A 27,646-nucleotide genomic window follows, 5' to 3' on the forward strand; every position below is an offset into this window, starting at 1 on the left:
TCAATGTTTGCCAGGTAGTTTGCACTTTTCTGTCATTGTTGTGACCACAGCCTAACTAAAAAACTGTAGTGACATCATCAGCGCCTTTTTGAAAAGTTCAGATTTCAATTTGCAGAGCTCAGAGCGGCTGCACACAAAAGAGGGAGTGCTCTGAGAAAATACGCCAGGTGCAGCGCTTTTTCTCCAGATGGCCGCTTGCACTCGGTCATCATTGAAAACAACCTGAAATAGATGCGCTGAGAAAAAAAAAAGCTATGTGGACACAGGCCTTCTAGCATCCATCTACTAGCAACCATCTAGCAGCCACCTGTAAACACAATGAACCAACATAAATAACATTTCTGCAACCTCGTCATGCCATAATAACCAGAACACCAGACGACCACCTAGCAGCCAAACACCCAAATTTGAAATATCGCGCAACACCTTTGCAGCCACAAGGCAACTACCTTGCAACAAATGAGCAACCCAGCCAAGATTTACCAGCTGATTTACCAGCAGCACCCCACTATGACACTCAGCAAGTTGTTTATTCAGCAAGCTCATGTGCATTTAGAAAATACAGCCTTTCTCTCTCTGTGTAATCTGCAGTTTAATATGTAATTGATGCTATAATTATATTAGTAGAATAGCAGATATTACAAGTATTAGAGTCAGTGAAATTCTGTTTACTAGTGTAGTGTACACAGACCTGAGTGCTACCACAAGCTTATCTGTATAGCTGTGAGCAATTGTGAATGGATGTGTGTGTGTGTGTGTGTGTGTGTGTGTGTGTGTGTGTGTGTGTGTGTGTGTGTGTGTTTGAGTGTGTATACAACTGCATGTGTGCAAGTGAGTTTGGTCTCATGACTCTGGTTAAGCTGATGTTTCCCTACGGCTGTTTTGATTGGACCTACAGCTGAACTCTGATATTTAGTAATGAGCCAAATACTCTCCTGGTTTCTGCATCTCCACACACTCACACACACTCACACACACACACACACACACACACACACACACACACACACACTGGGAGCTAACCCAATGATTGAATCATAGAGTGAAATATAAACAACTAGTGGTTCATTAGCTGATGATTTGGCCATGACACATTACTGGACCCCAGGCCATCACGTCGTTAAACCACTTCTGTTTTAGTTCACACTGACAGTGGAATTAACTTTGTGATGTCTGGCATCTTATCTGCTCGGCAGGACGTGTTTTCTCGTTTGGTTCTGAGCCTGGAGGGCAGATTGATAATCAGAGGAGATGAGCACAGCAAATAGATGGCAGTAAACAAAACTACATGAGTATACTTACACAATCTTAAAGCTTTTACTTTATGCCTTTTACTATAATTAAATTAAACTTATAGAAACACTTTATTAATTAGTTGTACCCTCCGTTAGTGCATATCCTCGTCCATATGGTGAAACCGTACAAGACAGGTAGATGTCTCCCTCTGCTGGTGTAAAAGGAGTAATGCAGCGTTTTAATCAACTTTGGAGCTGCGCTACCTCTAAAGGTAAGATCTCATCTTTTATCTTTAACTCCAAAATAATTGAATGCACTGGTTCCACACCTTTTTCCTGAAGGGACGCCTTTTCTGTTGTTGAGAAAACTGAGGATCTCTGACTAAGTGACTTATTTTATTAATATTTCATGTTATACTCAAAGCATAACAGTAACAGTACAGAACTGATAAACTGTAAATAGTGAATGCTACAACTGCAGTATGTTTGTGTAAAACAAGTGATTTTGGATGAATTTTGTGCGGACCTTTTCCTGTCAAAACTTCAGAGATGAGTTTTCCTGATATTTTCAGAAACTCTTGACTAATCTAAACTTTAAAAATAACAATTTCATTTTATTTTCCTCACAAAAATGAATGAAATGCTGGGATATAGCCTGTAAAAATGTGTGTTTTTATAGTTTTCTTACACTCCTTATAATCAAGAAGGTCTGCAACCCCCTGTGAAGTTTTGGTGACCCCTGTGTCAGGACCTCAATGTTTGGGAACCAATGATCTAATGTCTTTTAGTCTCTGATAGGTGCTGAACTTTTAGCAGAGAAGGGAGTAAGTCTTAAGCAAGTCCCAACTTAAGTGGTGATAATCAAGCAAGACAAGTCAAGTCATATGAAAATCTGATGATCTGCCCCAGTTTTCCAAGTAGTCATAAAAATTTGAATTTTACTTTCAACAACAAGTAATTTTTTTCCCCCACACAATTAATTCAAAGCAAGTCATATATTACACTTAATATTAGCTTTCTAGCTAATATTTGACTTGCCATAAAGATATAAATATAGCTAAAGTAATCCATGAATTTAAAGGTTATTATTATATTATATTTTGGGACTACTGCAGGCCCCTCCATTATAGCTGCCTCTTGCATTGGCCTCTGCTGGTCTGCTGAATCGTAGTTGGTTGCCAGGTTTGCACCTGTTGCACTAGAAATCACCCGATCATGTTTCAAAAACAAAACATAAATTCTCAATTGAGTGCTGCAGGGATGACAGTTTTTGTATGTCGGTGGGAAGGTTTGCATCACTTTGGTTCCCTGGACAAAAAGTCAATGGGAAATCTCTATTTTATTTTGGAGATAAGATAATCTTCACAAATGAACATCATTTTTAGGATCTTTGAAGCCTTAATGTAATTGCCAGAAGTAAAAAGCCAACATCGGGCTACAAACGAACTACTCCACAGTCATATGAGTTAACTTCGCCGCCACAACAAGGCTGTGAAGCCGTGTTCGGCATAATGACGTGCTGTAGTCTCATTTAGCCGCTTATTATCAACCGCCTTTTTTAAGACACTTAAAAGCTTCAGAGTTCAGGAGTGGGGTATTTACTGACATATTTTATGTCATAGAACAAAATGTGAAAGTCTCTTAAGCTTGTGTTAACCACAGACCTTATTTCAGGCCTCTAACAAAAGCCCATTTTAAAAAACAGATTTTAAGACGGCGGTACCACAGGCGCATAAATGCTTACTAATTTCCAGGTTTTACTCTGTCTAGAAAAATGCTTTTTTTTTTAAGCAAATATTTACATTTATATTTATTAAAAAGTCAAGTTCTCTAGAGTCATGAGTCAAGTCTTAGTCTCAAGTGACTTGAGTCCCCAGTCTCTGGCGTTAAGCAGTGTTTTGGCATGTTTCATTCACACACGCACATAAATAACACATTCACACACACAAATAAAGCCTTTCATAAATTCAAATTATAGTTTACAGTATTAAAAAAACAAATAAAAAGAATGATAATTTTCCTGGGATGAACTACAATTAAATAGCAAAGGCATGAGGAGAGCACAACATATAAATAAATTAAAATAAAACCAAGCTACTATTGTGGATTTCTGTTAGTCGGAAAGTGATTTGGGAAGTTCTGGATGAATTCAAACACTTTCCAGAGACAAAATCAAATCCTTGACATGTTTTTTTGGAGAAATATACCCTTGCAAAATGTTCACTTTTGCCAGGTTTTGTGTGGGTCAATCATACAGCATGGCTCAACATGTGTCCGACACATTCAGAGCTAAATTTACCATAATTTCCTCTCTGTTTCCATCAGTAAATGTGTGACCTGTCATCATGAGTATGTCAGACTCCTCTATGATAAAAACTGAAAAGCCTGATCACGGTCATTATGTGCCATTGTTCAACATAAATTAGTGGGTTCTGAGTGAATGCATACATAATACCTGCTGTAATAGTCTTTGACATCTGGCTAATTGTTCATACTTTCCCAGACTGCACTTGTCAGGAGGGAAAAATACACTCTGATTGTGTTAAAGCTGTTGTTTTATGATGTGGAGAGAAAAAAGATCAGATTTTAAATGTCAAGTCTCACATAGCGTAATTAATGTCTCGGAGTGAATCATTACTAATGCATCATTTACTCTTTAAATTACATGCAAACACCATTATTCTTTCAGTTGTCTATCAACACTAACAGCATGAGGTTTTCCTCTTCACTTGGTTTTAGAATGAAAATAACACCGCTGCAATTAGGTGAGACAACTATACTGCAAATCTCTGAAAATTAGCATGTTTATTTTTAATTTGTCTCGTGTTTTTATCCTGCATGGTTTTATCACATCTAGTCAAGCCTGTGGAAACTCAACTATAACAAGGCCCGAGACGTGTGAATTTTCTGTTCTAGGCACAGTAATTTATGCTTCTTTGTTTCTCAGTGATATCAGCTGAAGCAAAATGAGGAAGACAATGAAAGGAAAATTTAGGCTGAACAATGCAGAAATGGAGCTGGTAAAAAACATATAACACTTACAGCATTTGTCATCTAATATACCGTTAATATCAATCACCATGTTTATTTATATATTCTTTCAGGATACATTTTGTGGTAACTTTATGTAATAACTATTCCATTTAATATTTCAAATGTTAAAAGGACTCTTAAAGGGTGAATATTCAAAACAGTCTATATTTTTGGGATGTGGTTATTCTATCATTGTTTGTATTCTATCTTGTTTTTCCATGTATGAAACAGGCAAACCTTTTAAGCCCCTGAAAAGTAGGTTTCAAACCTTAAAGGGGAACTAGCGTGTTTTTCAAGCTGGACCCTATTTTCCCATGTATTTGTGTCTCATTAACTAGTGGGAACAACTATTTTTGAAATTGGTCCAATATTGAGAAAAAGTGCTGCAGCTGGTAGCGGTGATACAGACTACAATGTAACCACTGGGGGCAAATGCACCACATCAATTTATGTCCATTAAACTTTCTTTTTTGCCACTAACAGGCTCAGATTGTTGTTAGAAGGAGCCCGACAGAGAACTGAAATATTTTCTGGTTTGCTTGTTCTGGTCTGTTTTGTGTCCAAGTCTCACTAAAGGTGAAGTCTTGCTCTGAAATCTCATGAGAGGTGATTCACTGCAGGAAAAACAACACTGGAAATGCAGTTAATTGGAGAGGAGTGTCAGTTTGTTGCATAAGAAGAGAAAATGTACTTTACTCTTATCTAGAAATTCTCTCTGCCATGACTAAACACATTTTGACAATGTGGAAAAGTCTGTGGGATTTCAGAGCCAGACTTCTCCTTAACCAAAGCTTGGACACAAAACAGACCAATCATTTCATCTCAATCGCCTCCTGGTGGGTGGCAACAGGACAGGTCATAAACCATGCCCTCTCCATGTCTTTTTACATCAAATACTTATTTTCCAAAATATGTATGTATTTGTAAAAGTATTACAAATGTTTTCTGTCATTTTAGGTAGTTCTTATCATGCTGCTATATGTATATGCCAAGTTCTTGATTTTTGTCTGGTTTTAATTATTTATCTGATGATATAAAAAGGGTGTTTGACATCATGATCAACAGCTGTGTATTCTGTGCCTGTGATCGATGGCGCTGCTCACAGTTGGTCAGACAGGAGTTTGGGCGGGAACTAAACGCTGCAGAGATTGCTAGCGTGCAGACTCTGACGCCAAATGACATCACCAATGCAAGATGGCAGCTGCCATCTGGGATATTTTGGCTTCTTTTTTTACAGTGGGAGGAGGTGGAGATGCAGCCTCCATCTTTATATACGGTCTATGGCAGTGGCTCCCAACCGGTGGGTCACAGTCCAAACGTGGGTCATGGGTTCATTCTGAATGGACCGCAAGTGACTGGTGAATGTGTAAAGTTTGTAAAATAATAAAATAAAATAGTAATAAAAACTCACTTAATTCCTAAGTACACTGAATTTCTGGCACATAGCTTTTATTTTGAAGTGCAGTTTCTGTTTATTTTTGCATCATTTGATAATTCTTTGTATTTTAAACCATTTCATTTTGTGAAATAAAATGGAATATGTGGTCATTTACAATGTGTGGACCTTGAACTAATGACTAAGGAGAAATCTGGACGCTGTGCCTGGACCAGTTGGGAACCACTGGTCTATGGGATGCACTTGCCTCAAGTGGTTACAGTGTGTCACCATTAGGCCTATTGGCTGCAGCACTCTCTCTCAATATGGGTCAAATTTTAAAAATAGCTGTTTTTGTCCTTCTAGGCCTTTAAGATGAGCATTATAAAGTTAGCATTATAAGTTTTATTTTCAAGTGTTACCTTCCTCTTGTCATACTCAGTGTTGGTCTCATTACTTCAAAAAATATAATGTATTACTCATTACTCTTTCAATGGTATTCTTATCACATCAGTTATAACTCTTTGCCAAAAGCAATTCAATAAAAAAAAAACTCACGTTACATTACTTTTCGGTTACACCACATACATTTCATAATTGCATCCTTTCACCTAAAGTTCAGACTCGCATGTGCGCCTCTTTGTGAAGGGTGGGGTATAATATCTGGTAAGCGTGGCTAAAGCTAGCTTGTAAATGTTTTGATTTTTTCTTTTACCTGGGGTCTTCTGTTGTCTGTATTCTCCCAAGGATCTGTCTGAAAGACGGACAGTCAAGCTTCCAGCCATAAACTTCATTTGTTGTTTGTTGCTTGTAGCAGCTGTCCATTATAATCCAGTTTTAGTGGTGTACTCGGTGTAGGTCCACAGTCATTCCCTGTGGCCGAGCAGGACTCACTTTAGGCGGGGTGTATTTCCTGGAGTTTCGCGTTGTTGTGCTGTCATAGTACGTGTTTTAGGAGGGTTGAGGACGTGCTTTTTCCACAGAGGACAGAGACCTTTAGTACCACTACCGACAGGAACAGTGTTCTTAGCATGTCCTCTCGACAAAATCAAAGAAATGGGAATATTTCCTGCCGCTGATGTTTCCATCTTCGAAACTTGCGCGCTGCTTTGTGACGTAGTTGCGCAGCGCGACCGAAGGCGGAAATAGATCCAAGAATGAATAGTTTGTAGTTAATAATACGCTTACTATTCCAGCTAAATTTACATTTTTACTTTTTTTGCTATTTTTTAAAAAGAAATATGTAATAAAAAAACTAACCAAAAATCTAAATTTATGCAAATCCTATAGTTTTATAATCACACATCCACATCACACATGGACCATATCAGAGCTACCTTATGTCAAAATAAATTAAATAATAATAATAATAATAATAATAATAATAATAAAATATCCATTAGGTTTGATTACATGGAAGGTTGTTGATTTAACATTACTGTAACAATTTTATTACACATGACAAAATTCCAGGACTTTTCCAAAACTTTACATGATTTTTACTAATTCTATGACTTTTCCAGGCCTGGAAAAGGTAATTGTGAAATTTCATGACTTTTCCTGTTTTTTTTAATGACTGTGGGAACTCCAATGCTCTACACTTGCCCGACAAAAACGTCAACAAAATATTTGCTGTTAATTTTCTTCAATCAACATCAACCCATTTGTATTGAAACTGGGAGGAGTAAAACAAATAGTAAGTTTCCTTTTTTCTGTCTTTGTTTACCAGGTGGCGACAACACTTGATTTATTAATTCTTCAGCACACCAAAAGCATGTTTAATTCACACATCCAAAAAAGTACAAAAGTTTGATTTTTCATCATTTTTTCTACATCAGACTAAAAAAAAACCTTCATCCAGTAGTTACAAGGAGACATATCTGAGGCTCAAAAGCTCAAGCAAAGCAAACATTCAGGAGTGGTGGAAAATATTGCATTTCTGTTGAAAATGGGTAAACAAAAAATGTCAATAAATCAAAATTAAACTGGAAAACTTAGTTACCATTATTACATTACTGCCTGCATAAATCAGATTTTCCCAGCATGTGCATGGTGCCACAGATTTTTTGGTATTAAGCTCCACATACTGCCTTCAGAAAAAAGAAAGGCTTGCAAAAAGACTTAGTACATTCTTCAGTCAGTGCAGCTACATTCAGACACACATTAAATACATAAAAAGAAACAGCAGAGTGAAAAGTCTTTGGCTGAGAGAAGCAGCAGGGACAGAGGGGAAGTGAACTGTTGAGTAAGTGGTAAAATGGATAACAGAGGTTTCTCCTATAACATGAAGCCTTGTAACAGCAGCACAAGCTTTATTTGTCATAAAACCTGCTGTCCAGTGTTTGTGCTACCTACAGTGCTGTGACAAAGTTTGTGAAACTCACATACCGTTTGTGGTGGTATTTAATCTGGACTCAGAGTTATTACTAAATGAATTTTAATTTATTTCAGACGTATATATTATAAAATAAATGAAACTTTCCTATTGTTTTAATGTTATATTATACAATACTATTTAAGTTAGAGATGTTTAGATAGCAATATCAGTATCAGAAAAGCCTCCAATACTGCCAAAAATGCTGGGTATTGGCACCGATCAGACACTACAAAATTTATAATAACCTTTAAAGACGGTTCACACCCAGAACAAATGGCAGGTTTCCTGGGAATCAAGTTTTCTTATTCTCTGCTCTAAAGCAGTAGTTGTTGGTGGCTGCCAAGAGCAACTTACTGTGTGGAAAACTGTTTTAAAGCAGAGACAAACTGATTTCCAGTAAACAGAGTGCTTTTTCACGCAGTGGTATTGGTCTGGTACTGGTATTAGCTGATTTGCAAATTCAGCAATAGGAATCGGTATCAGGAAGGATATAATGGAATCTGAAAATCTCTGATTTAAGTTTCAGACAAACTTTTTTTAAAGATTTTTAAATTATACTTACCATATATCATACCCATCTCTCTTCCCTTGTTTCCTGTCTGCCTCTATGCCATTGATTATCCAGTAAAGGAAAAAATAAAAATAAAAATAATGGGAAAAGATTTTTAAATAGTTCCTTCTGTCACAGAAGTTTTGTTTTCTCCAGTTTGAGGGTTTAACTGTGAGGTGGATATTTCTAAATTGAAAACATATTTCAATAAAACAATGTGCGATGGGCTGAAGAACAAGGACTTTGATTTAGGATTTTTTTCTTTATTCTAATGAATCATTGCACTAGAGAAATAACAGGTGCACTTCCTACACAATAAATAAAAACTTTAAAAAAGAACTGCACTGTAGAGGATGATATAAAGATGAAGGAATCTCTACACATCAGCCAACTCAGAGCTTAAACCAGTGATGCGATGCTACACGGTGATATCTTCTTCTTTTTGCTGCACCTTATTAAAAAGCTCCTCTTTTCACTATGTTTTCCAGATTTCCTTATTCAAGAGCTGCAATGTGTTTGAATATCGTTCGTAAAAAAAAATCTTGAAAAAGCCTTTTTTCTGAATGTGTTTCGGAGAAACGTGTTACTGAATGATTCTAGTGGAGTGACACATCAAGATGTAGTTTAAAAACATCCTCTATTATTAATATAACAAATGTATGCAGCCTGTTTGCGTTATCTAATTTAATTTTTAAATAGTTTCTTGATCAGCAGCTGCAGAAAAATAAAACAAATCTATAAAATAACTCAAGGCATATAAAAAACTTTTTCACAGCACTGTATCTTACCCCAAAAAACAGTATGGGCTTTACAAAAGCAATAAGGGGGCACTGTCAGCGATTTCTGTTGCTCACTAAAAAGTTCTTCACCGTGTGTCTGTGTGTATAGGGAGTGTCAAGTGTAGAGTTATGTGAATGCTATTTGGCGTTGGGGGACAGATAGTAGGGGTGAAACAGTCTTTCATCAGAGCAGAGGCTCAGAGCAGCGTGTGTGTGCATCAGTAACCGTGGAAACCGTGAGGTGAAGTAGCTGACAAAGCCTTCGGGAAGCTCTCCGAGAGTCTCCTGCACCTCCTTTGGCAACTCGTGGTAGTGATGCTTCTGTAAAGTGCAACGTGAACATACACGAGTCAGAGTGTGTCTGTCTGTATAACAGAAATATAAAGCCCAATCCCATTTCATTTTTTTCCCCTACCCCTCGTTATCTGGTGACACCTTCTCCCTTGGGCAGATAAATCCTCCCCTATATAATGGGACAACCCTTCGACCCTGATGCGTCATCAGTAGTCATCAATGCTGGCAATTACATAAACAGCAAGTGTTGCTGGACATTGCAAGTATGCCATCTCCTGCTCAGGTGATTTTTTTTACGTGGGCTACAGGCAGCCGGTTGCGGTTGCTAGGACTTTATTGGAATTTAAGTTTCACGCTATCAAGCCATCAAACAAGTCATCAGATAAACTAGAATTATCGCCTCACTCTTGTACGCTTCCGTAAACCAGTCAAGTTGCAGTTGTAGCAGAGAGCTTTCGTCACTGCAAGTTCTCCGATTTTGGCTTGGTGTGTCATGGCTTTAACATCCATGTCTGGCAAGACATGTCATCACTTCATTTTATCCTATTAGACATTTACGTGACATTTTATTATAATTAGTGCATTCATTCTAGAGTTATCCCCCAAAACATGCTTTTTGAAGTCACAGCGACCTTGACCTCTGACCACCTAAATTGTCATCAGTTCATTGAGTCTAAATGGACGTTTGTGCCAAATTTGAGGAAATTCCTTTCATGCGTTTTTGGGATATTGTATTCAAGAGAATGGGAGAGATGGACAGATGGTTATACAACCTGAAAACAAAATGTTTCTGGTCATGATTATCGCTGTTGCAGTCATAAAAACAACACTGCTTTATTACCAGGTCACTGGCGGGGCCCTGTGGGCTAACATTAGAAACCTGGGCTCCCACCCTGTCAGTCTGTACTCACATAAAAGAAGCCGTAACAAGTGTAGGAACTTCACTGCTGGACTAAAGTTAAATTTAGGGCCTTATATGCCATCAAACGGGGGTAATGTCACATTATCATGCACAAACCTGCAATAAAAATGTGATGTTAGTTAAGAAGACTTTGACATACTAACTTTTTAAAAAAAAAAATTATGCTTGTTTTAAATAAAAGGACCACTGAAACAACATGAAACTGAGAGAACAGATGGAATTGGAATTTTTAAAATCTTCTTTAACAAAAAAATTACATTTGCGGGTTTCTCTTGTTGCTCATATATCATCTTGTCGATGATTGCTCATAACACTCAGTTTGAAGTGTGCCTCACCTACTACTACATGGGAATGTAGTAGTAGGTGAGGCACTACTACACACCTACTACTACATGGGAATGTACAAAATGAATGCTAACGGCTAAGTGGTAGGGGCGAGAGGTGTAGGGATTGGGCTTTCAGTGTATGAGTAAGCATGAATGCTGACCTTATTCCTCATGGCTCTCAGCAGATCTCTGACTGAGTTTCCTTTATACGTCCTGAACCGCCTCAAATCTGGAAAGCACACAGAAAGACAGGGATTGTAGTCCATCCTTCACAGGTGTAAACAGCGTAGTTAAATGATAGTGTGTGGGTGCGTTTACAAACCAGTCTGCAGAGGCACAGATATATGCATCCTCCAGTTGGTTCTGACCACTCCTCTTCCTGCAGTCTCCAGTTTGACCACAATCGGACTGTCTGCCGGCTCCTTCTCTATGCGGTCACTCACATCCTACATACACACACAAATATTCCAAATAATGTTTCTAGAGAAACGTCTATAGACAGAAACTACACTTCCAGCTATATGCTCAGACCCCTTTTGCACATGTCCTGGTCACTGTTTATGATCAGAAAATTAAAAACATCTAATAAGAATATACCAGAAGGAAATAACTCTTTCAAAATCGTAATAATGAAAAGAGGTCCCTGTTATCACAAGAGAGCGAGCTGTCCCTTTGTGTATCAATGGCAAAGTGATTTTACACACCTGGAAAAAGAGAAGCTGCTTCTCGGGGCTCCAGAAAAACGGATGTTTGAGCACACAGGCTGTGGAGGGCCGGGACTCAGGCTCAGCACTGATCATCTGCTCAATCAGATCCTGTGCTATGACGTCATCTGAATGGTGGGAGAAACAGCTGTCAGGCTTTTATGTATTATTTTCACTGATTGTGCCATCACAAGATTTATGGCATTATTACTGTCCAAAATAAAACCTGAAGCCCTTTTCTGTATAATTTTACTGTTACAGCATATAGTCCAAAAAACTGCATGTAAACCATAAAACAACTGTATCCTTCTCAGAGGACTCATCTTAAGAGACAGTTCTGCCTTAGAGACTTATAGCAGGAAAATCCTTTGTGCACTGAGCGTATTTGCAAGGATGTTTAATTGTTGAGATGCGATTGGACTGACCTAGGCTCATGGTGGTCAAGAGGAGCGAGGTGGTTGGGTAAATTAAAATGTTTCTATTTGAGAATTTTGTGTAAAAGAATTGTGGAGAAATTGACTGAGCATAAAAAAAATATTAGACATGAAGCAAGACAGGAAAGACATAAGTGCAAACATCGCTCTCACCATGTATATCTTCCATAAAATGCGAGAGTGAATATTCTCCTGACAGGATGTTGACCTGTCGTCTTAATGTATCACCAAAAGGGTGCTGCCCCCGGCTGACCACATAGTAGAACACACAGCCTGCGGAGAACACGTCCACCGCTGCTGTCTGTGAAGAGAGGAGGAGAAACACTGGATCAGAGGACCAAAAATTACAGAAAAAATACTCACCTCAGGGTCCACTCAGTTTCCTTCAGTATCTTTTACTGCCTCAAAGTAGCAATATGGGGCGCAGTGTGCTAATCCTATTTGAACTCTTTGCAAACTTGTAAGGGTGCAAAGGCGGTTGTGCCTAAAATTGCTAAGCAGCTGTAACTAGCATAGTATCATACCCTACTTACCAGAGCTAATTTTCTTCCAGGCGCTGATTTTTTTAAAAGTGTGTATTGGGCCGAAAATGTAGATGTAAAGCTCTGGGTAGCCCCTGAACTAAAGTAATAAACTTTACCACCATATTTACCACAGAGTGATATTTATGGAGGCAAATAAAGAGATATCTGAAGGCTGTGATTGGTTGTTCCATATCACATGCAATTGACATGTATGCTGCATGCAAACTTGAACTTTTGCTGCGTTCAAACGGAGCTCAGACCCCTTTTGCACATGGGGTTTATGACATGGGAAGTCGTACATGAATTTGTGGACTTGAAGCTCTCAAGAAAATTCCAATTATGAGGTCATTATTACCACAAAAGGTAGTATTGAACGCAGAATTTGATTTCTTCAGGGTGCAGCTTTGAAAAAGTAGGTACTTGGGAACATTTGCGTGCCGCAAGGACATCGCACCTGCTTTTAAGCATGCCCTCCACATGTCTACATTGACAGAAATGGATCAGAGTGTGCAAAAAATGTGGCTTGGGCGTGGCCCCTAACATAATTAATAAACTTCCTTTATAAGCTACAGGCACTCCCTTTAAGTTTAAAAAAAAAAAAAAAAGTATGTCCGATTCAAATTCACACCATAAAAAATTTCGGGAAGAGATGCACAGACCCTAAAGCTACATATGAACCCTTTTTTTATTATATGTAACATTCCCACTGTGGCCATTTTAGCTAACACATCAACTGAATGTTCAAAGACAGTTCGGCTGTGAGTGACACACATGCATCCTACCGGTTTGTTGCCAGGAGTATCCCGCAGCACTTCAGGAGCTATCCACCCTTCAGTTCCTGGTATTCCTGACCGCAAAGAGAAGCTGCTCCGACCATCTTGGATCTTCTTACAGAGTCCAAAGTCAGAGATGAGAGCTCGGACTCGACCCAGCGCACTGGGACCAGAGAGGAGGATGTTTCTAGGCTTCAGGTCACGATGGACTAAAAGGGAGGGATGATAAAGAACGAGAAAGAAATTTAGGTTTTTCAGAAAGAGGAAGTGGAGAAGGTTTTAGCTATGCAAGTTAAGCACTACTGTGTTATCTGTTTTGGGGGGGATATCATTTTTTAAAAAATCATTTGTGTATGCACTTGTATGTGTACATATTGCAACTATATGTGTATCTCAGACCTATGTTGAGCGAGTGGAGGTGTGAGAGGCCACACATGGTCTGTCCCAGCAGAGTAATTGGATTCAGCTCAGGAAAACAAGACGGATCCTCCACATACTGCAGAGAACAAAGGCACATAACAAACACGCAGCAACATATGATGGTTTTGTTATTAAGGGATGTCATTTTAAACAGGAACTGCTGCACAAAAAGTCAACTAACAAAGCCCTGCAGTACTGACCTGTTGCAGGGTTGCGGTGCACAGCTCGATGGCGATGTAAGTAAAGAGGCGGTCTCTCTCTGTGCAGAAATATCGGATGACGTTTGGGTGTGTGTCAGACTCACGGAGGAGCTGCACTTCACGTTCTGCTACCTCAAAACACTCGGGCAGTATTCGCTTCACCGCGACTTGGCGTCCATCAAAATTACCCCTAAAGTCAGAAAAAATAACACATTACACATAGTACTGTATGTGCATCTGAAAAATGTAGTTTTTGCTTTACTGTTCAAAAATCTGGCAGTTTAATAGTGTCGCTAGATAGTCTATTAAAAAGGAACTAGTCAGTCAGCTGGCGTTAAACAGCAAAACTGACAAAATAAAGGTGGTAATAAACTAAAGTCTAACTTGTCAATAGTCTGATTGAAAAATTAAAGTGGATGGTTAATGGTCTAACAGGTTAATCGCGTCACTGTCAATGCCCTGAAACTATTGTGTTTCTTGCTGTTTTCGCTCTTGTGTTTTCCCGTGCATTTGCTGTTATAGTGCTTGTTTTACTGTATGTTTATAGTGCTTTTTTAAAGTCAATAAACAGAAGTTTAAAAAAACAAAAGTCTAACTGGTAAGAAATTAATTTTATGATATGCTTAAGAATGCCTGGCAGAAATGTAAGTAACGCAAAATGGGCAAATGGTCATTTAAAAGCAGCGCTGTGTTAATAATATAAATACTGTTACCTGAAGACAAAAGTTCCTGCCGTGCCGTGTCCGAGCACCTCAGATGAAGTGAAGGAGATTTTACCCACCTGCACCTCCTCACTGTTTCCTTCTGGGAGAGGAAGAAAGAATGAAGCAGCAATAATAATCTCATCTTAATTTTGAGGGACAGAAAGTGAGAATATACAGTTTGGTGTGTTACCTGCTGTGGGTTTGTGGACAGAGGTGCTATTTTTATCGACATCGGAGGTCGTGCTGCTGCTGTGAGTGTGAGGACTGGGTGGAGGGTCAGCAGATGCAGGCGGAGAGTCTGGATACAAAAAAGGGAAGATATACAATATGAATGGGTCTCTTTTTTGTACCCAGTTTAATCAAGGATTGAATGAAATATTAAAGATTTCTCTGCTTTGAGAAAAATGATATTTCAACACTTTATGCATTTTAATAATCCTTCATTTCAGTGCAATTCAAAGGAAAATGTTTAATCACTGAGCTGGACCCAAAGGTCAATAAATACCAGGGATAAAAGAGAACCTGTGTAGTAAGTAACTTACCACTGGAGAGGTTTGTGTCAGTGGAGAGGGTCGTGTCCGAAGAGACCGGGGTCACGGTCTGCATGTTTGTCTGCATGCGCTGGAGACGAGACTCAAAAGCCTCTTCCAGCTGCCTTTGAGCTTTCAGCTGATGAGCTGCACGCTGGAGAAACACAAAGAGATCACATTAAATGCTGTTAGAAGATGTAGTTTGAAAAATCAGTATTCAAGAGGATAAATAACCGGAGCTCCTCTTTGAGAGTGTAAAATGATCAAACTTTTCTTTACAACACTTCTACAGCATGGTCAATAAAGCTCAGCAACTACCAGTCAGCCCAAATGTTGTAAAAACACAAAACAAGAAGTCTTAAAACACTGATAAAAGAAAGGCATGAGAGGTGCACCCCGTTCATGATCATTGCTTTAGCAATAAATTATGCTCCATTATTTAAGCTGATTAATGGACTTTATTTTCTTAATTTAACACATTGGCTGCTGGTAATATTGTGAGCGTAGTGCAACAGAGCTTAGGAGCATAGCACTTGTGAAAATATTCTGCTCTACCAATAAATGGTTTAAGTATTTTGCTTTTAAGGCTCGAGGCACGTTATTTTCCTGCAATCTAAAGGGTGCATTATTCAGATAATAAAATTAGTCTACATAGGTGGCCACAAATTGGTTGCAGTTGTATGAAATAGTAAATAATTGATGAGGTAAATAATTACAATCTCTAAATGTGCAGAGAGCAGCACAGAGCTGCAGAGCTGCTGCCGGCTGCTGCTCCACAGCAAATCCCCACTAAGAGAGGCGATGTGTGCACTTTTGCACGAGGAGCAGCGTAACTTGATTGATTATTTCAGAAGCTAAAAGTTTAGTTCTTTTTTCGATGTCAAGTGTATAATTAAAATGTTTAATTTTGCTGCTTAAATGTCCTAAAATATTTGCTGCAGTGACATTACTGCTCTTACTACATTATTCTCAGCAGAAAACGGCTCGAATCTCCAATTTACGGAATCTGACAATAAATTGTCAAGTGAGCCAGGAGCAGGCAGGCATGAGTTTTAAAGGGAATAGGAGATTACACTGATTGGTTGAATTCATTTTACACCCAAAACACACAAATAATTAATTAAATAATTAATTAAGGGACTAAATACAGCACCTTTTCCCCTTGCACCTTACATTGCACTCAGATTACTAGATGTTTAACTAACAAAAGTGGAGCTGGACATGCCCGATTTACATTTTTGTCATAGACTTAAGACTATGCGCAATAGAGTGCTTAAATTGTTCCCACTGTGTGTATCCTTAAGGCCTAAAAATGTGTTGAATGCATTTGCTTCCTCATTAAACATTTGCAAGCTGATTTTCTTTTAATGTTTGCTAGCTATTAGCCTTCTGGTTTACTCTCACTTCTGGCTCATTGACGCATGTCTTCAGAGATTTACCCCCACCTCATCAGCAAAATAGTGCGAAACCATTTACAGGACTGTTAATGTCACCCATGTGTGCAGACACAGATATGCACTCGTTAAGTGTGCACACGATAAACAAAACAGGGACCCACTCATAGAAAACCAGCCCCATTGCTCTACTAAAATTCAAAAACTTGACAGGATATCTTAAATCTTTTCCTAATACCATCATTATTGCTTTATATCTGTGTAGTTTGTCACCATGTGCTCATATCTTTGAGAATAAAACCTGAAAAACTGCTTCTTAAACACACGTTCATCTCAACAAACAGACTCAAGACACAAACTCACAACAGGGTATGTGAGTGCGAAGGCCAGCCACCCTCCCAGCAGCAGCGTCAGAACAGCCAGAGTGAGACGGTCCTGAGTCATATAGACAGGCAGCACAGCGGACGGCCTCTGAGCCTGTCCTGTTGTCCTCCCATCAACCCCTCCTTTATTAGTGTTAGCGTCGCTATGGCTACCAGCAACTGTCTGGAACTGAAGGACACAAAAAGACAACACGGATGAGAAACAATGGAAATATAATGAGGTTTCACTTGTTTTTATCTGTGTTTGTCGTCATTGTTCACTGTAAAGCAGTTTACAATGATAAGTGGACATTAAAGGGACATTTAGCAGTTTATCACATCAATGCCTCAGTCTCTGAGGCAGCTTCAAGTGTGCTATAATAGACAGTAATAACCTGATAGGAGAAGACTATTGTCTGATATCATTCCTGTGATGTACTGACTCTCAAGTGCACACTGCAGTAGTGACACAGAAGTAGTTTGGAGTGGTGACTCACGTAGCGCTGATGGTAGTAGGAGGCGGGGGAGGCAGAGGCAGCAGAAGGTCGAGGGGGGATGACTGCCTCACCAGAACGCTGCAGGCCGGCTGGATAATCCCTCAGCATGGTGGTGTGAGCTACTGGAGGAAGCTCGTGATGACCTAAAACACACAGAGATAACACATTCAGAACTGTCCGAGCTTCTGTATTTGTGTCCGGGGTTTGGTCACTTTCTTGTCTGGTAACGTCAGTCCTGTATTGTTTTGTATTTTTGTGTAACTGTTGACGTCCTGGGACACAAGACAAATTTCAGGAGTTTTTTTTACTGACAAAAAAGAGGAATCAAATCAAATCAAATCTAAAATATGTAATGTTGGGCCTATATAGCCATTATAGGGTGCAATAATGGTTATTCCAGTGTACTATGCCTTAAGACAGGCATTTTAGCAAAAATTTACCGTGGAATATAGTATGGAATGTCTTTGTGTCTACACATACAGTGGACACAGCAGTAAAGTCAACTGGCCATGCTACAACAGGCTTAAAATATGTACCGACACTGGCAGTCCGTTGAGTGGCCTTTTGGTTATCGTAATGCTGTTTCCCTTTAGCATGGCTGACCAGACCCACTACCCCCATGACGCCAACATAAAACATTTTGGCGCAGAGCCTACATCCAGTGTGGCTAGGGTCTGCCTCTCTTATAAGTCATATATCATATTTGTTGTTCAAAAGCCATACATTATTAAACACACACATTTCCATTGCAAGCTAACTGCATACACCAATCACATGATGACAGTGACATTTCAATGGTTATACAGTGCAGCACTACATTTTAAACTAGTCATAAAAGGAATAAATTCAATATGACATTTTTAGGATGTATTAGAAACTTTTCCAAAACATTCTGTTTATATTAGACCATTTCCAAGTCTGAAAAAACAAACAGTTTTTCTAATGTCATAACTTTTCCAGAGATTTCATGAGTGAATGGCATCCAGTAATGAGTGTGTTTGTGAGAGTTTACCTATTAGAAGCCAGTGGTTCTTCCGGCTGTTTGTGCTCCCTGGTGGGTAGCGCACATCAGTGGACGGTGTGATCTCATACTCGCCTTGTTCTCTGACCGTCACTCCGGCCGTCACTGGACCCTCGATTCGAGCCAACGTCAGTCCTCGAGGCTGCCACGGCAACAAGAGGCATAAAACAGTCACATAACAGATATCTCGCCATTGCCTCGATTTATTATCAATTCCTCAAACTCCTCTGACACACCTCATATAATACATGTAATAACTATCAGTGTGCTGTAAAGCAGGCGGGAGAATCACCACAGGTGCATGACTTGAACAGATAAGGAAACAGTGTGTGAGAATGCAGTTAAATGATAAAAATAGATTATATATTTGAACTCACCACTAACGAGACTCCATGGTGGACAAGCGAAGTGGAGGCGTAAAGATGGGTGTCTAATTTTCCTACATAGAGAGTGGGTCTTAAAAAGAGGAAAAAGTCAGGTTATTCTCGCAGCCAGCAATTGAGTCAATAGTTTAACAACTGTTGTAAATCAGTGCACATTTCTTTTCTTTCACAAGTTTTTAACTCCTTGAACCCTGGTATAATTGGTTCAATTTCTTAGAAAACATGGTAACAAAAAAGACTATGAACAACTTAGAAATAAATGTTTTGCAAATTGCAAGAAATAAGTAGATTTAGAAAATTATTTTTTAAAAAGCTAGGAAAAACATCTTGGGAAAACGGAAAAACAGCTGGGAAGAAAACTATTTAATGATAATTCCTATATTTCCTTTTTTGTCACTTTTTTTTCTTCTTACTTGTTTGTTTGTTCAGGTAATATTTTTGTACGTTTTACCAAGTTCTTGCTAATTATTTGTCATTTCTTGTTTTATTTGCTCATTGCCTTCCTGTGTTTTTGAAAGAAATCCAGCCAGTTTGCTCATATTTCAAGGGTTTAAACTAGGTTTCTTCACACTGTAGAACCAGGGTTAATAAACCAAATCAAAGGATAAACAGAGTGCATGACATTTTTAAATGCATTCTTTGGATATTTTGAAGTGGGGCTGTTAGTCAAAGCCAGTTTGTAAAAGCAGGCTGGAAAACTGCCAAGGAAGCTAAGCAATGTACGACAACAACAAAACAGATTTTAGCTACAGAAAAATAAGTCCCACTAAGAAAAAAACAAAACAAATAAAACCCCCAGTAACAGTGTAGGTGTACGTTTTAGAATATTTTCACCTCTTTACCTGGCTGTCAGACAGTCATTTCCAACAGGGAACTGAAGACATGATCTATGCTCTTTTCAAAGTCAGACTCCATTGTTATAAACAGTAATTTTACCTCACAGAACATGGGAGCTGCTGGTCTACCTCTGCCATAACAGTTAACTTTGTTTGTGTTATTGTGTGACTTGGCTGTTTCAAAGGGTTGATTTGGATTAACCAAAATCACACAATGACACAAACAACCTACGAGTTGAGGCAGCAGTAGATCAGTGGCTCCTGTATTCGAAGAGGTAAAATTACTGTTTTTGTCAATGGATTCTGGTGCCTGGCTTTGAACAGAGCATAGATAAGATAATGTTCAGTTTCAGTTCAGTTCCTTGTCAGAAAGGCTGTCTGCAGCAAGGCAAAGCTGTGAAAATATTCCTAATATAACACACACTTCAACTGATATTGATATTTTAGAGAGGAACTTTTCTGGGTGGATAAAATAAGTTTACTGCAATATTGTATGCAATACACTAACTATGGATAACCAGAGTTTGAAAAAACCTAACTATTACTTTAACACAGCTAATCCTTTTGCCTGAAGTAAGTGGGCAAACAAGTGTGATAAATTAACAACCCCAGGTATGCTAATAGAGAAAATAACAGACTAAGCACTTCTTGTTCTGCCCTGTCCATAGGACACCTCTCAGTGTGTCATCACTTAATTAAATTTTAAGCACGGTTGAAGGAGCAAATTGGAAAAGTGTCGGCCAAGCTTCATGCAATCTAAAAGCCTTCTAGTTACCACTCAAATAAATGATTTAATCAGACCAGTGAACATCACAAGCTTGTTTGTATGCATGTTTGTGCGGTTTGTCTTACACGAGTTGTGTTTGTGCGCTGGCTTGCTCCTTCACAAACTGATAGCTCCACTTCAGTGTAGCGTGTGCATCTGCCTGGTCGTTGGCAGAGGAGAAGGTGAGGAAACGTAACGTTTCCATGGCGAGGGACAGATGGGGGGCGTGTCTTAGAGAGTCGCCAGAGTAAAGGTAAACCCCTACAACTGGCGAACCATAGTTCTGACTCCACAAGACGTCACCTGGATGACAAAAACACACACTTACAGCCTTACGAGGATGTACAGATGAAAAAAAAAACAAATCAACCTCTCACACATGAAAAAAGGTGATACAATATTCACAGAGTAAAAACACACACCTCCCCCTACCTGTCTCTCTGTCAACTGTCACAACAAGACCATCTCCACTGGACACAAGATGGGCCATCTCTGGAAGTGCAAAAGGTTGGACAGGTCAGTTTTGGACAAGTTGGGACATGGCAGCTTTAAGTTTTTGCACACATTCTTGCAGATTTCAAATACACAAAGTCCTAGTTCATTTCATTGTTGAATCTTGAACCATTTAATGTGGGTTTTTTTAAATAAACAAACTATAGAGCAGTCACAGAACACATTTCTCCACCAAAGTTTAAGAGCCCCCATAATTTACCATTTTATTACAATTTAATGTTTAAACATTTCTCGGATTAAATATGTATCAAAATACACACTAACAGACAATCATGAAATACATGTACCAAATTTGTATCATTCAAGTAAATTCAGTAGCTCATGAGCAAATAATTTTCAGAAATGCTCTAATATGAAAGGAGTCTTTCTGCCTGTATGTCTGTCCTTCCATTTACTAGGCAAATTTTCATCCAACAGACTTCACACTTGGCAGGTGTGTTCTGAGGACCCAAGGAAATGCGGTGATAAGTACGAGCTCTTGAGATCTAAGTTGCATATTTATTAGTAGTGTGTTATTTCTGCCAGAAGTACACAGTGCAGTGAATCGAGAGAGGATCCTTATTAACTGTTAACACCACCAAACGGTATGCTGGGTACAGCTCCATCGCTCGCTAAAGAACATTTGAAAACAAATGAAGAAAGAAAGACCATGTTACATTGTAGCAAACTGAAACTTTTCAAGCATCAGCGATATAACTTTCATCACAAACAGTTTTGTTTCCAAGAAACGCAGTGTTGAGTGTGAAGTTTTTTAGATGCATGGTTCTTGAGAAAGCTACAAGCAGTATGGCCTAAATGAGAACTGCACTAGTGTTGAAAAACACTGAAAAAATCTTAGAGTTAGGTCTGCATCAAAAATATTAATGACATGTTCTTTGACTTGTGCCAAAAACAAACAGGACTGAAGACAACTCCTTGGTGGAGACTAAAGTGAATTGCTGACCTTAAAATAGGAGTTGGACGAATAAATAATTATGCATAATTTTGCATTAACTGAAATGTTATACTCAGTTAAGTGACTGCAAGTGAATAGATTCTACGGTGGTGTATTTTTACATTTCATACATTACTAAGTCTCAAATGCACCTGTTCTATACAAGTATTCAATGGTTGTTTTTTTTGTCCACTTTTTTAAGGCTTTTCAGCTTTATAATATAGGACAGACTATCAGAGGGAAGAGAGAGGAGAAGAGGCCAAGGTCAGACTCGAACCCGCGGCCGCTGTGGCAGGGACATGGCCTTGGTAAATGGGGCGCCTGCTCTACCAGGTGAGCTACTGGCCGCCCCTTTTTTGTCCACTTTTTAATGCTCTAAAATATTACTGCTATCACAAAGCAGGTTCTGGAAGAGTGTTATTAGTTCATATTTACATTAAAATAATCCAGCTAAATAACCTTCCATAAATGAATGTGTTTGCGAGAGACGTACTGTAGTCTTGTTTGTCATCATAAGGTGGAGCAGAATAATCATTGTACGTAGCGTTCCAACGCAGCTCCTGTGTCTTAGTGTCAAACATGGTAACCATGTATTCTGGAAAAAAGAGAGAAGTGCAAAGTCCATCAAACCAAGATGCCTCAGACACCTGTGTGTGTGTGTGTGTGTGTGTGTGTGTGTGTGTGTGTGTGTGTGTGTGTGTGTGTGTGTGTGTGTGTGTGTGTGTGTGTGTGTGTTAGTATGCATGACATACCTGTGCGTCCAATGTACAGAAGAGGAGTGTTTGGGCAGATGGATTCAGAGGACGAGGTGGTTAAACTGGTTTGCTTCTCGCCTGTCTCAGGATCAACCACAAACCATACATCCTGCTTTTTACCTTCATGTGCACACACACGCACACGCACAGACACAAACATGCAAAGACACAGAAATATTAGCCAACAAAACTGCAGCATGTCAAATATTAATATGACTCATCTGTCATGCTCCATCTCTGGCAACCGTCTGTCTCACACACAATGATAACATAAGGTAGGTGAGCGCGCGCACACACACACACACACACACACACACACACACACACACACACACACACACACACACACACACACACACACACACACACACACACACACGCACCACCTCACCTGTATAGAGTACACCATCAGAGCTCCTACAGGGAGCCGACTGGACCAACTCTGGGATGGTGAAGGGCAATTTCTGCAGGTACAGCCAAGCAATGACGTTATAAAGAGAAAACTGACACACAGAAACAAACATACACACATAAATGCTACATTGTTTACCATCAGGCCTTCTTTGTGTTTGCCCTCCAGTATATACAAACTGCCATCGTTGGGGTCAGGGAGAAAACCAGGTCTACAAAACAACATTAATACATCATTTCATTGATTATTTGATATATTTCAATGCTTTGCACAACTAGTTTTTCCTATAGCTTACTTTATCCAAAAGGAAACCATCTGTATTTTTCAACCTGGACTCTATTTCCCTTAGTTTTTGTGTCTAAGTGACTAATGGAGTCAGCAATTTTAGAAATTGGTCCAGTATTGAGAGAGAGTGCTGCAGTCGCAGCGACAAAACAGGCTGCTGTGTAATCCCTTCAGGCAGTTGTGCACCGTCAATTTACATCCACTAAAAGTGGTGTTGTTGCCACTTACTGGCTCAGATTATTATAAGTGTCTGGCAACTTTTTGAAAAAGACCCTACAGAGAATTTTTTCCCCTTACCTTTTTTCCCCTTACCTTTCACTGATTTGGACATTTTGGAAGTCTTCTGAAATCTTGCAGACTTTTAAACATTGTTGAAATCAGCTAAATGTTCAACCATGACATAAAATCTTTCTACACTCAAACACTCTCTTCAGTTCTCACTAATGTTTACACTGTGTTTTTTCCTGCAACCAAGTCACCTCTCTCAAGATTTCAGAACAAGACTCTCCTTGAGCGAGACTTGGACACAATTACCAACAGAAAGGTAAAAAAAAACCATTTCATTTCTGTCTAGGGTCCTTTCTGTTAAGTTGTCAGACACTTACAGTGACTATTTGAGCCTGTCCCTGGCAAAAACAGGCACCTTTAATTGATTTAAATTGATAGTGCAAAATTACCTGTCGGGATTACATAGCAGCCTGAAAACTGTAGTCTCCATTAGTCACTTAGGCACAAAAAGACGGGCAAACAGGGTCCAAGTTAAAAAATACCTAAGTTTCCCTTTAATAATTATGGTTTCAAAAATGCTTTACAAAAATAAAATAATTTAAAATTGGCACTTTTGAAAATTTAAACTTGGAACTATCTGACCAAAGAATAAGCAAACATGACTACAAATCTACCAAACTTAAGTACTTGACAGTTTTTGATACTGTGCTATGAATACATTACCAAAAAATAAATAAATAACTCAGTTCTGTGCGTGTGTGTTACTCACTCTGTGAGGTAGACTGGTACTTGAATAATGGGGTCTGAAAGAGGGCAAAGACCAGTTTTCATGAGAAATATTTAAAAATGAAAATAGAGATTCAGGAAACAGTATAAATGCTTATGTGCATGAACCTTCTCTTAGGGTCCACTTGATGTCTCCTGACTGCTTAGAGACGGCATGCAGACTACCGTCCAGTGTAGAGACGAACAGGAGGGATTCTGGGAGGGTGACCGATCTAACGCCTCCAACCTAGAGGAAGAGAAGAGAGAGAGCGAGAGAGATACTTTAAGCCAGCTGTCTGACAGCCATCATGTCATGTACATCTGAGATTTCAATATAGCATGACCACAGCATGTGCGAGTGTTGGTGGGTGTGTCAGATCCGCCAGGGTTTGACAGTCCAGCTCTGCAGTAAAGTTCAGCTCCAATAATTATCCTGTGTTCCTCATTTAACAGGATATCCTCACACACCCTCCTCCCCTCCTCCTTGTCTTGCCAACACTATACCCTCGACTGAGAACTGTGTTTGACTGGGTGAGCGTGCATGTGTGTTTGTGTGTGTGTGTGTGTGTGTGTGTGTGTGTGTGTGTGTGTGTGTTCACCACTCCCTTATTTACCTACCAACTGCTGGCAAGTGGTAACAAAAACTGAACAGTACTGTGTGGTGAGAGCACACCATTGAAAACGCCATATTTTTATGGAAAGCACTGGCATAAGACCAGTGGTGGAATGTAACTGAGTACATTTACTAGAGTACTATACTTAAGCACAAATTGGTGCTTGTACTTTACTTGTGTCTTTTCTTTTCATGCCACTTAATACTTATACTACACTACATTTCAGAGGGAAATATTGCACTTTTTACTTCACTGCAATTATCTGAAAGCTTTAGTAACAAGTGAAAACAGAAATGAGGATTTATGCATTAAAACATACAATTTTTAAAACTTGATGTTTGATTTGATTAACATGATTTAGATTAAATTGCCCAACAGTTTATAAGAGTACAGCTGCAATGATTTGTTGATTAATCAATTAGCTGAAAAACAAGTGGATATTATTTTTTCAATTTATTTCTAGTAAATGTTTTCAATTTATGTTATTTTCTAATTTATGGATGTGCTTTGATGTTTTTTTTCAATCAGCTAATTGATTAATCAACTAATCATTTCAACTGTACACTGTTGAGTAGCTTAATATATAGATTTGTTATATATAACAAAGCATATTTTATTTTAAACACAACTTCTATTGCATGTCTGTCCGTCCTGGAAGAGGGATCCTTCCTCAGTTGCTCTTTCTTAAGTTTAAGGGAGTTTTTCCTTTTCTGCTGAGAGGGTCCAAGGACAGAGTGATGTCTTCTGCTGTAAAGCCCTCTTAAGGAAAAGTGTGATTTATGATATCAGGTAGGGGTTATCGGATTATCGGCCTGGCCGATTATCAGGCCGATATTTGACATTTTGTTGATGTATCAGTGTTTCATTTTTATGATTACCAATAAAATTAATTAATTAAAAAGTGCAAAGAAAGTGTCAGCATGGGAGGCATTTTTATTTAGTAAAAACCTCAGGAAGTTTTTATTTATTCATTTTCTATTTAATTTTTTACTTGACTTTATTTTCTTTTAAAGTCAAAGACATTTAAGCAAAGTTTTGTGTTGGAGTTTGTTATAATCCAATTCCCGAATATTGACAAAAATGTAAATGCATATTGGTTCCAAATATCAGTTATCAGTCTCATTAACTACTAATAATGTGTATCAAAATCAGCTGTGAAAAAACAATATTGGTCGACCCCTAATATCAGGCTTTATAAATAAAACTCAATTAAACTGAATTTAATTTCATAAACTCTTCTTGTGTGTTTATGCTAAAGCAATCTTTATTTGTAAAGTTACTAATAACAAAAGCCTTTAGATGAATGTTGTGAAGTGAAAGTACAATATTTACCTTGGAAATGTAGTGGAGTACAAGTATAAAGAGTCATGAAAATAATAGTCAAGTGCCTCGAATTCATACTTAAGTACAGAATTTGAGTAAATGTATTTAGTTACATATGGGCACTAGTACTCTTATTTAGGTAAGGGATATGAATACTTCTTTCACCAGAGCTCTAGACGCGCACGGAGATACTCGTGCACGCGCACAAACGTTTAAACACACACACCAATGCCCCAACTACACACCCACACACAGTATTAACTTTCTTCGGGTAATTTGGACCAAACGTCCTCTCATCATATCATGGCAACTTTACTCGAGCCTGAAATAGACTCAGAGGCGCAGTGGGATACCAGTTGCGGTCTCCGCGGCGCATAAATAGCAAGACCCAAACGGTATTAACAACAACAGAAACACCCGCACACACAGTTAACCGTCACAAACTTCACCTGAAACACTTTGTCCTCACAGGACAGCAGGAGGAGAGACAGCAGCAGGCGTCCCAGAGTCCCCATGACCCCCAGAGCACTTTGTTTCATGGATCTGAACAAACGGAGGACTGAAGCTATTGAACTAACAACAGAGGTCGAACTCTCTCCCCATTTCCAGCGCGGGCGTCCATCTGTCAGAAAGTTAGCCGGGCCGTTTACCGTCGGTAGTCAACAAACACGGTGAAAGCTAAGCTAACAGTACAGCTTTAAATCCATAATAATAACAGCAACGCAGCCGTTCTTGTCACTTTTCCATATTTCCGTGTTGGGACGGAACCGGTGACGTCAGGAGCGGACTGTCAAGCAGGGAGGGGGGCGAGGACGCTGGTGTGTCTCGTGCTGAGTGACGGCGGGCTCAACCAATGAGCGGGCGGGTTTGGAACAGAAGGGGCGGGGCTATGGAAACGGCTGGAACACGTGGAAACGGACAGCAGGACAGTTGTGAACTCAACAAGAGCGGCTTTTTGTGCAATAGAAAGTGGTGGAGGGCGTCATTGTCTGTTGTTCACTCTCCTTTTACACTCCCCACTGCAAATGCAACTAGCTATACTTTCTCAAGTACTTTGCTGACATTCGATACATACTTTGCTTGAGTATTTCCATTCAATGCAAATTCATACTTCTACTTCAATAATAAATATTTATTATTACCAATATGTTATATTAACCCCTGAGATGTAGTGGAGTAGGGTTAAAAAGTAGAGTGGTATAAAAGAAAATAATCAAGTAAATACCTCAAATTTGTACTTAAATAAAGTAGGCTACTTGATTATATGTAATTATTTATTCTCCACCACTGACTTTCCCCCCAACACATTTCAGAGGAAAACACTGTAGGCCTACTTTTATTTATTATTTTCTGTTTGGCAGATAGTGACATTGCAGGC

At 39.0% G+C, this 27,646-nt stretch overlaps 1 protein-coding gene and 1 long non-coding RNA gene across 2 annotated transcripts in view; both read right to left on the reverse strand.

Annotated features, from left to right (window-relative positions):
• Window positions 1-6,739, reverse strand: part of LOC148189979 (uncharacterized) — a 32,988-nt gene extending 26,249 nt beyond the window's left edge. Inside the window, exon 1 of the long non-coding RNA XR_015776251.1 lies at window positions 6,359-6,739. This is a non-coding gene — a long non-coding RNA (uncharacterized LOC148189979). The remainder of the gene's footprint in view (window positions 1-6,358) is intronic.
• A 605-nt stretch (window positions 6,740-7,344) lies between these two features.
• On the reverse strand, window positions 7,345-27,059 carry ern2 (endoplasmic reticulum to nucleus signaling 2). Its single transcript, XM_042485313.2, has 24 exons — window positions 26,718-27,059; window positions 24,461-24,578; window positions 24,336-24,369; window positions 23,192-23,264; window positions 23,033-23,105; window positions 22,639-22,761; window positions 22,380-22,481; window positions 20,872-20,931; window positions 20,526-20,742; window positions 18,832-18,910; window positions 18,446-18,596; window positions 17,434-17,576; window positions 16,938-17,126; window positions 15,193-15,334; window positions 14,841-14,948; window positions 14,660-14,750; window positions 13,947-14,136; window positions 13,726-13,822; window positions 13,336-13,535; window positions 12,183-12,330; window positions 11,596-11,723; window positions 11,214-11,337; window positions 11,053-11,120; window positions 7,345-9,670 (listed from the first exon to the last, which is right to left on the reverse strand). The coding sequence occupies exons 1-24, from the start codon at window positions 26,805-26,807 to the stop codon at window positions 9,488-9,490; spliced, it is 2,931 nt and encodes a 976-aa protein (XP_042341247.1). The 5' UTR covers window positions 26,808-27,059; the 3' UTR covers window positions 7,345-9,487.
• Between the last annotated feature and the right edge of the window lie 587 nt (window positions 27,060-27,646).

The sequence above is a fragment of the Plectropomus leopardus genome, chromosome 3, assembly GCF_026936395.1.
Source record: "Plectropomus leopardus strain MGB_pleo_1.0 chromosome 3, ASM2693639v1, whole genome shotgun sequence".
Taxonomy (NCBI): Eukaryota; Metazoa; Chordata; class Actinopteri; order Perciformes; family Serranidae; genus Plectropomus; species Plectropomus leopardus.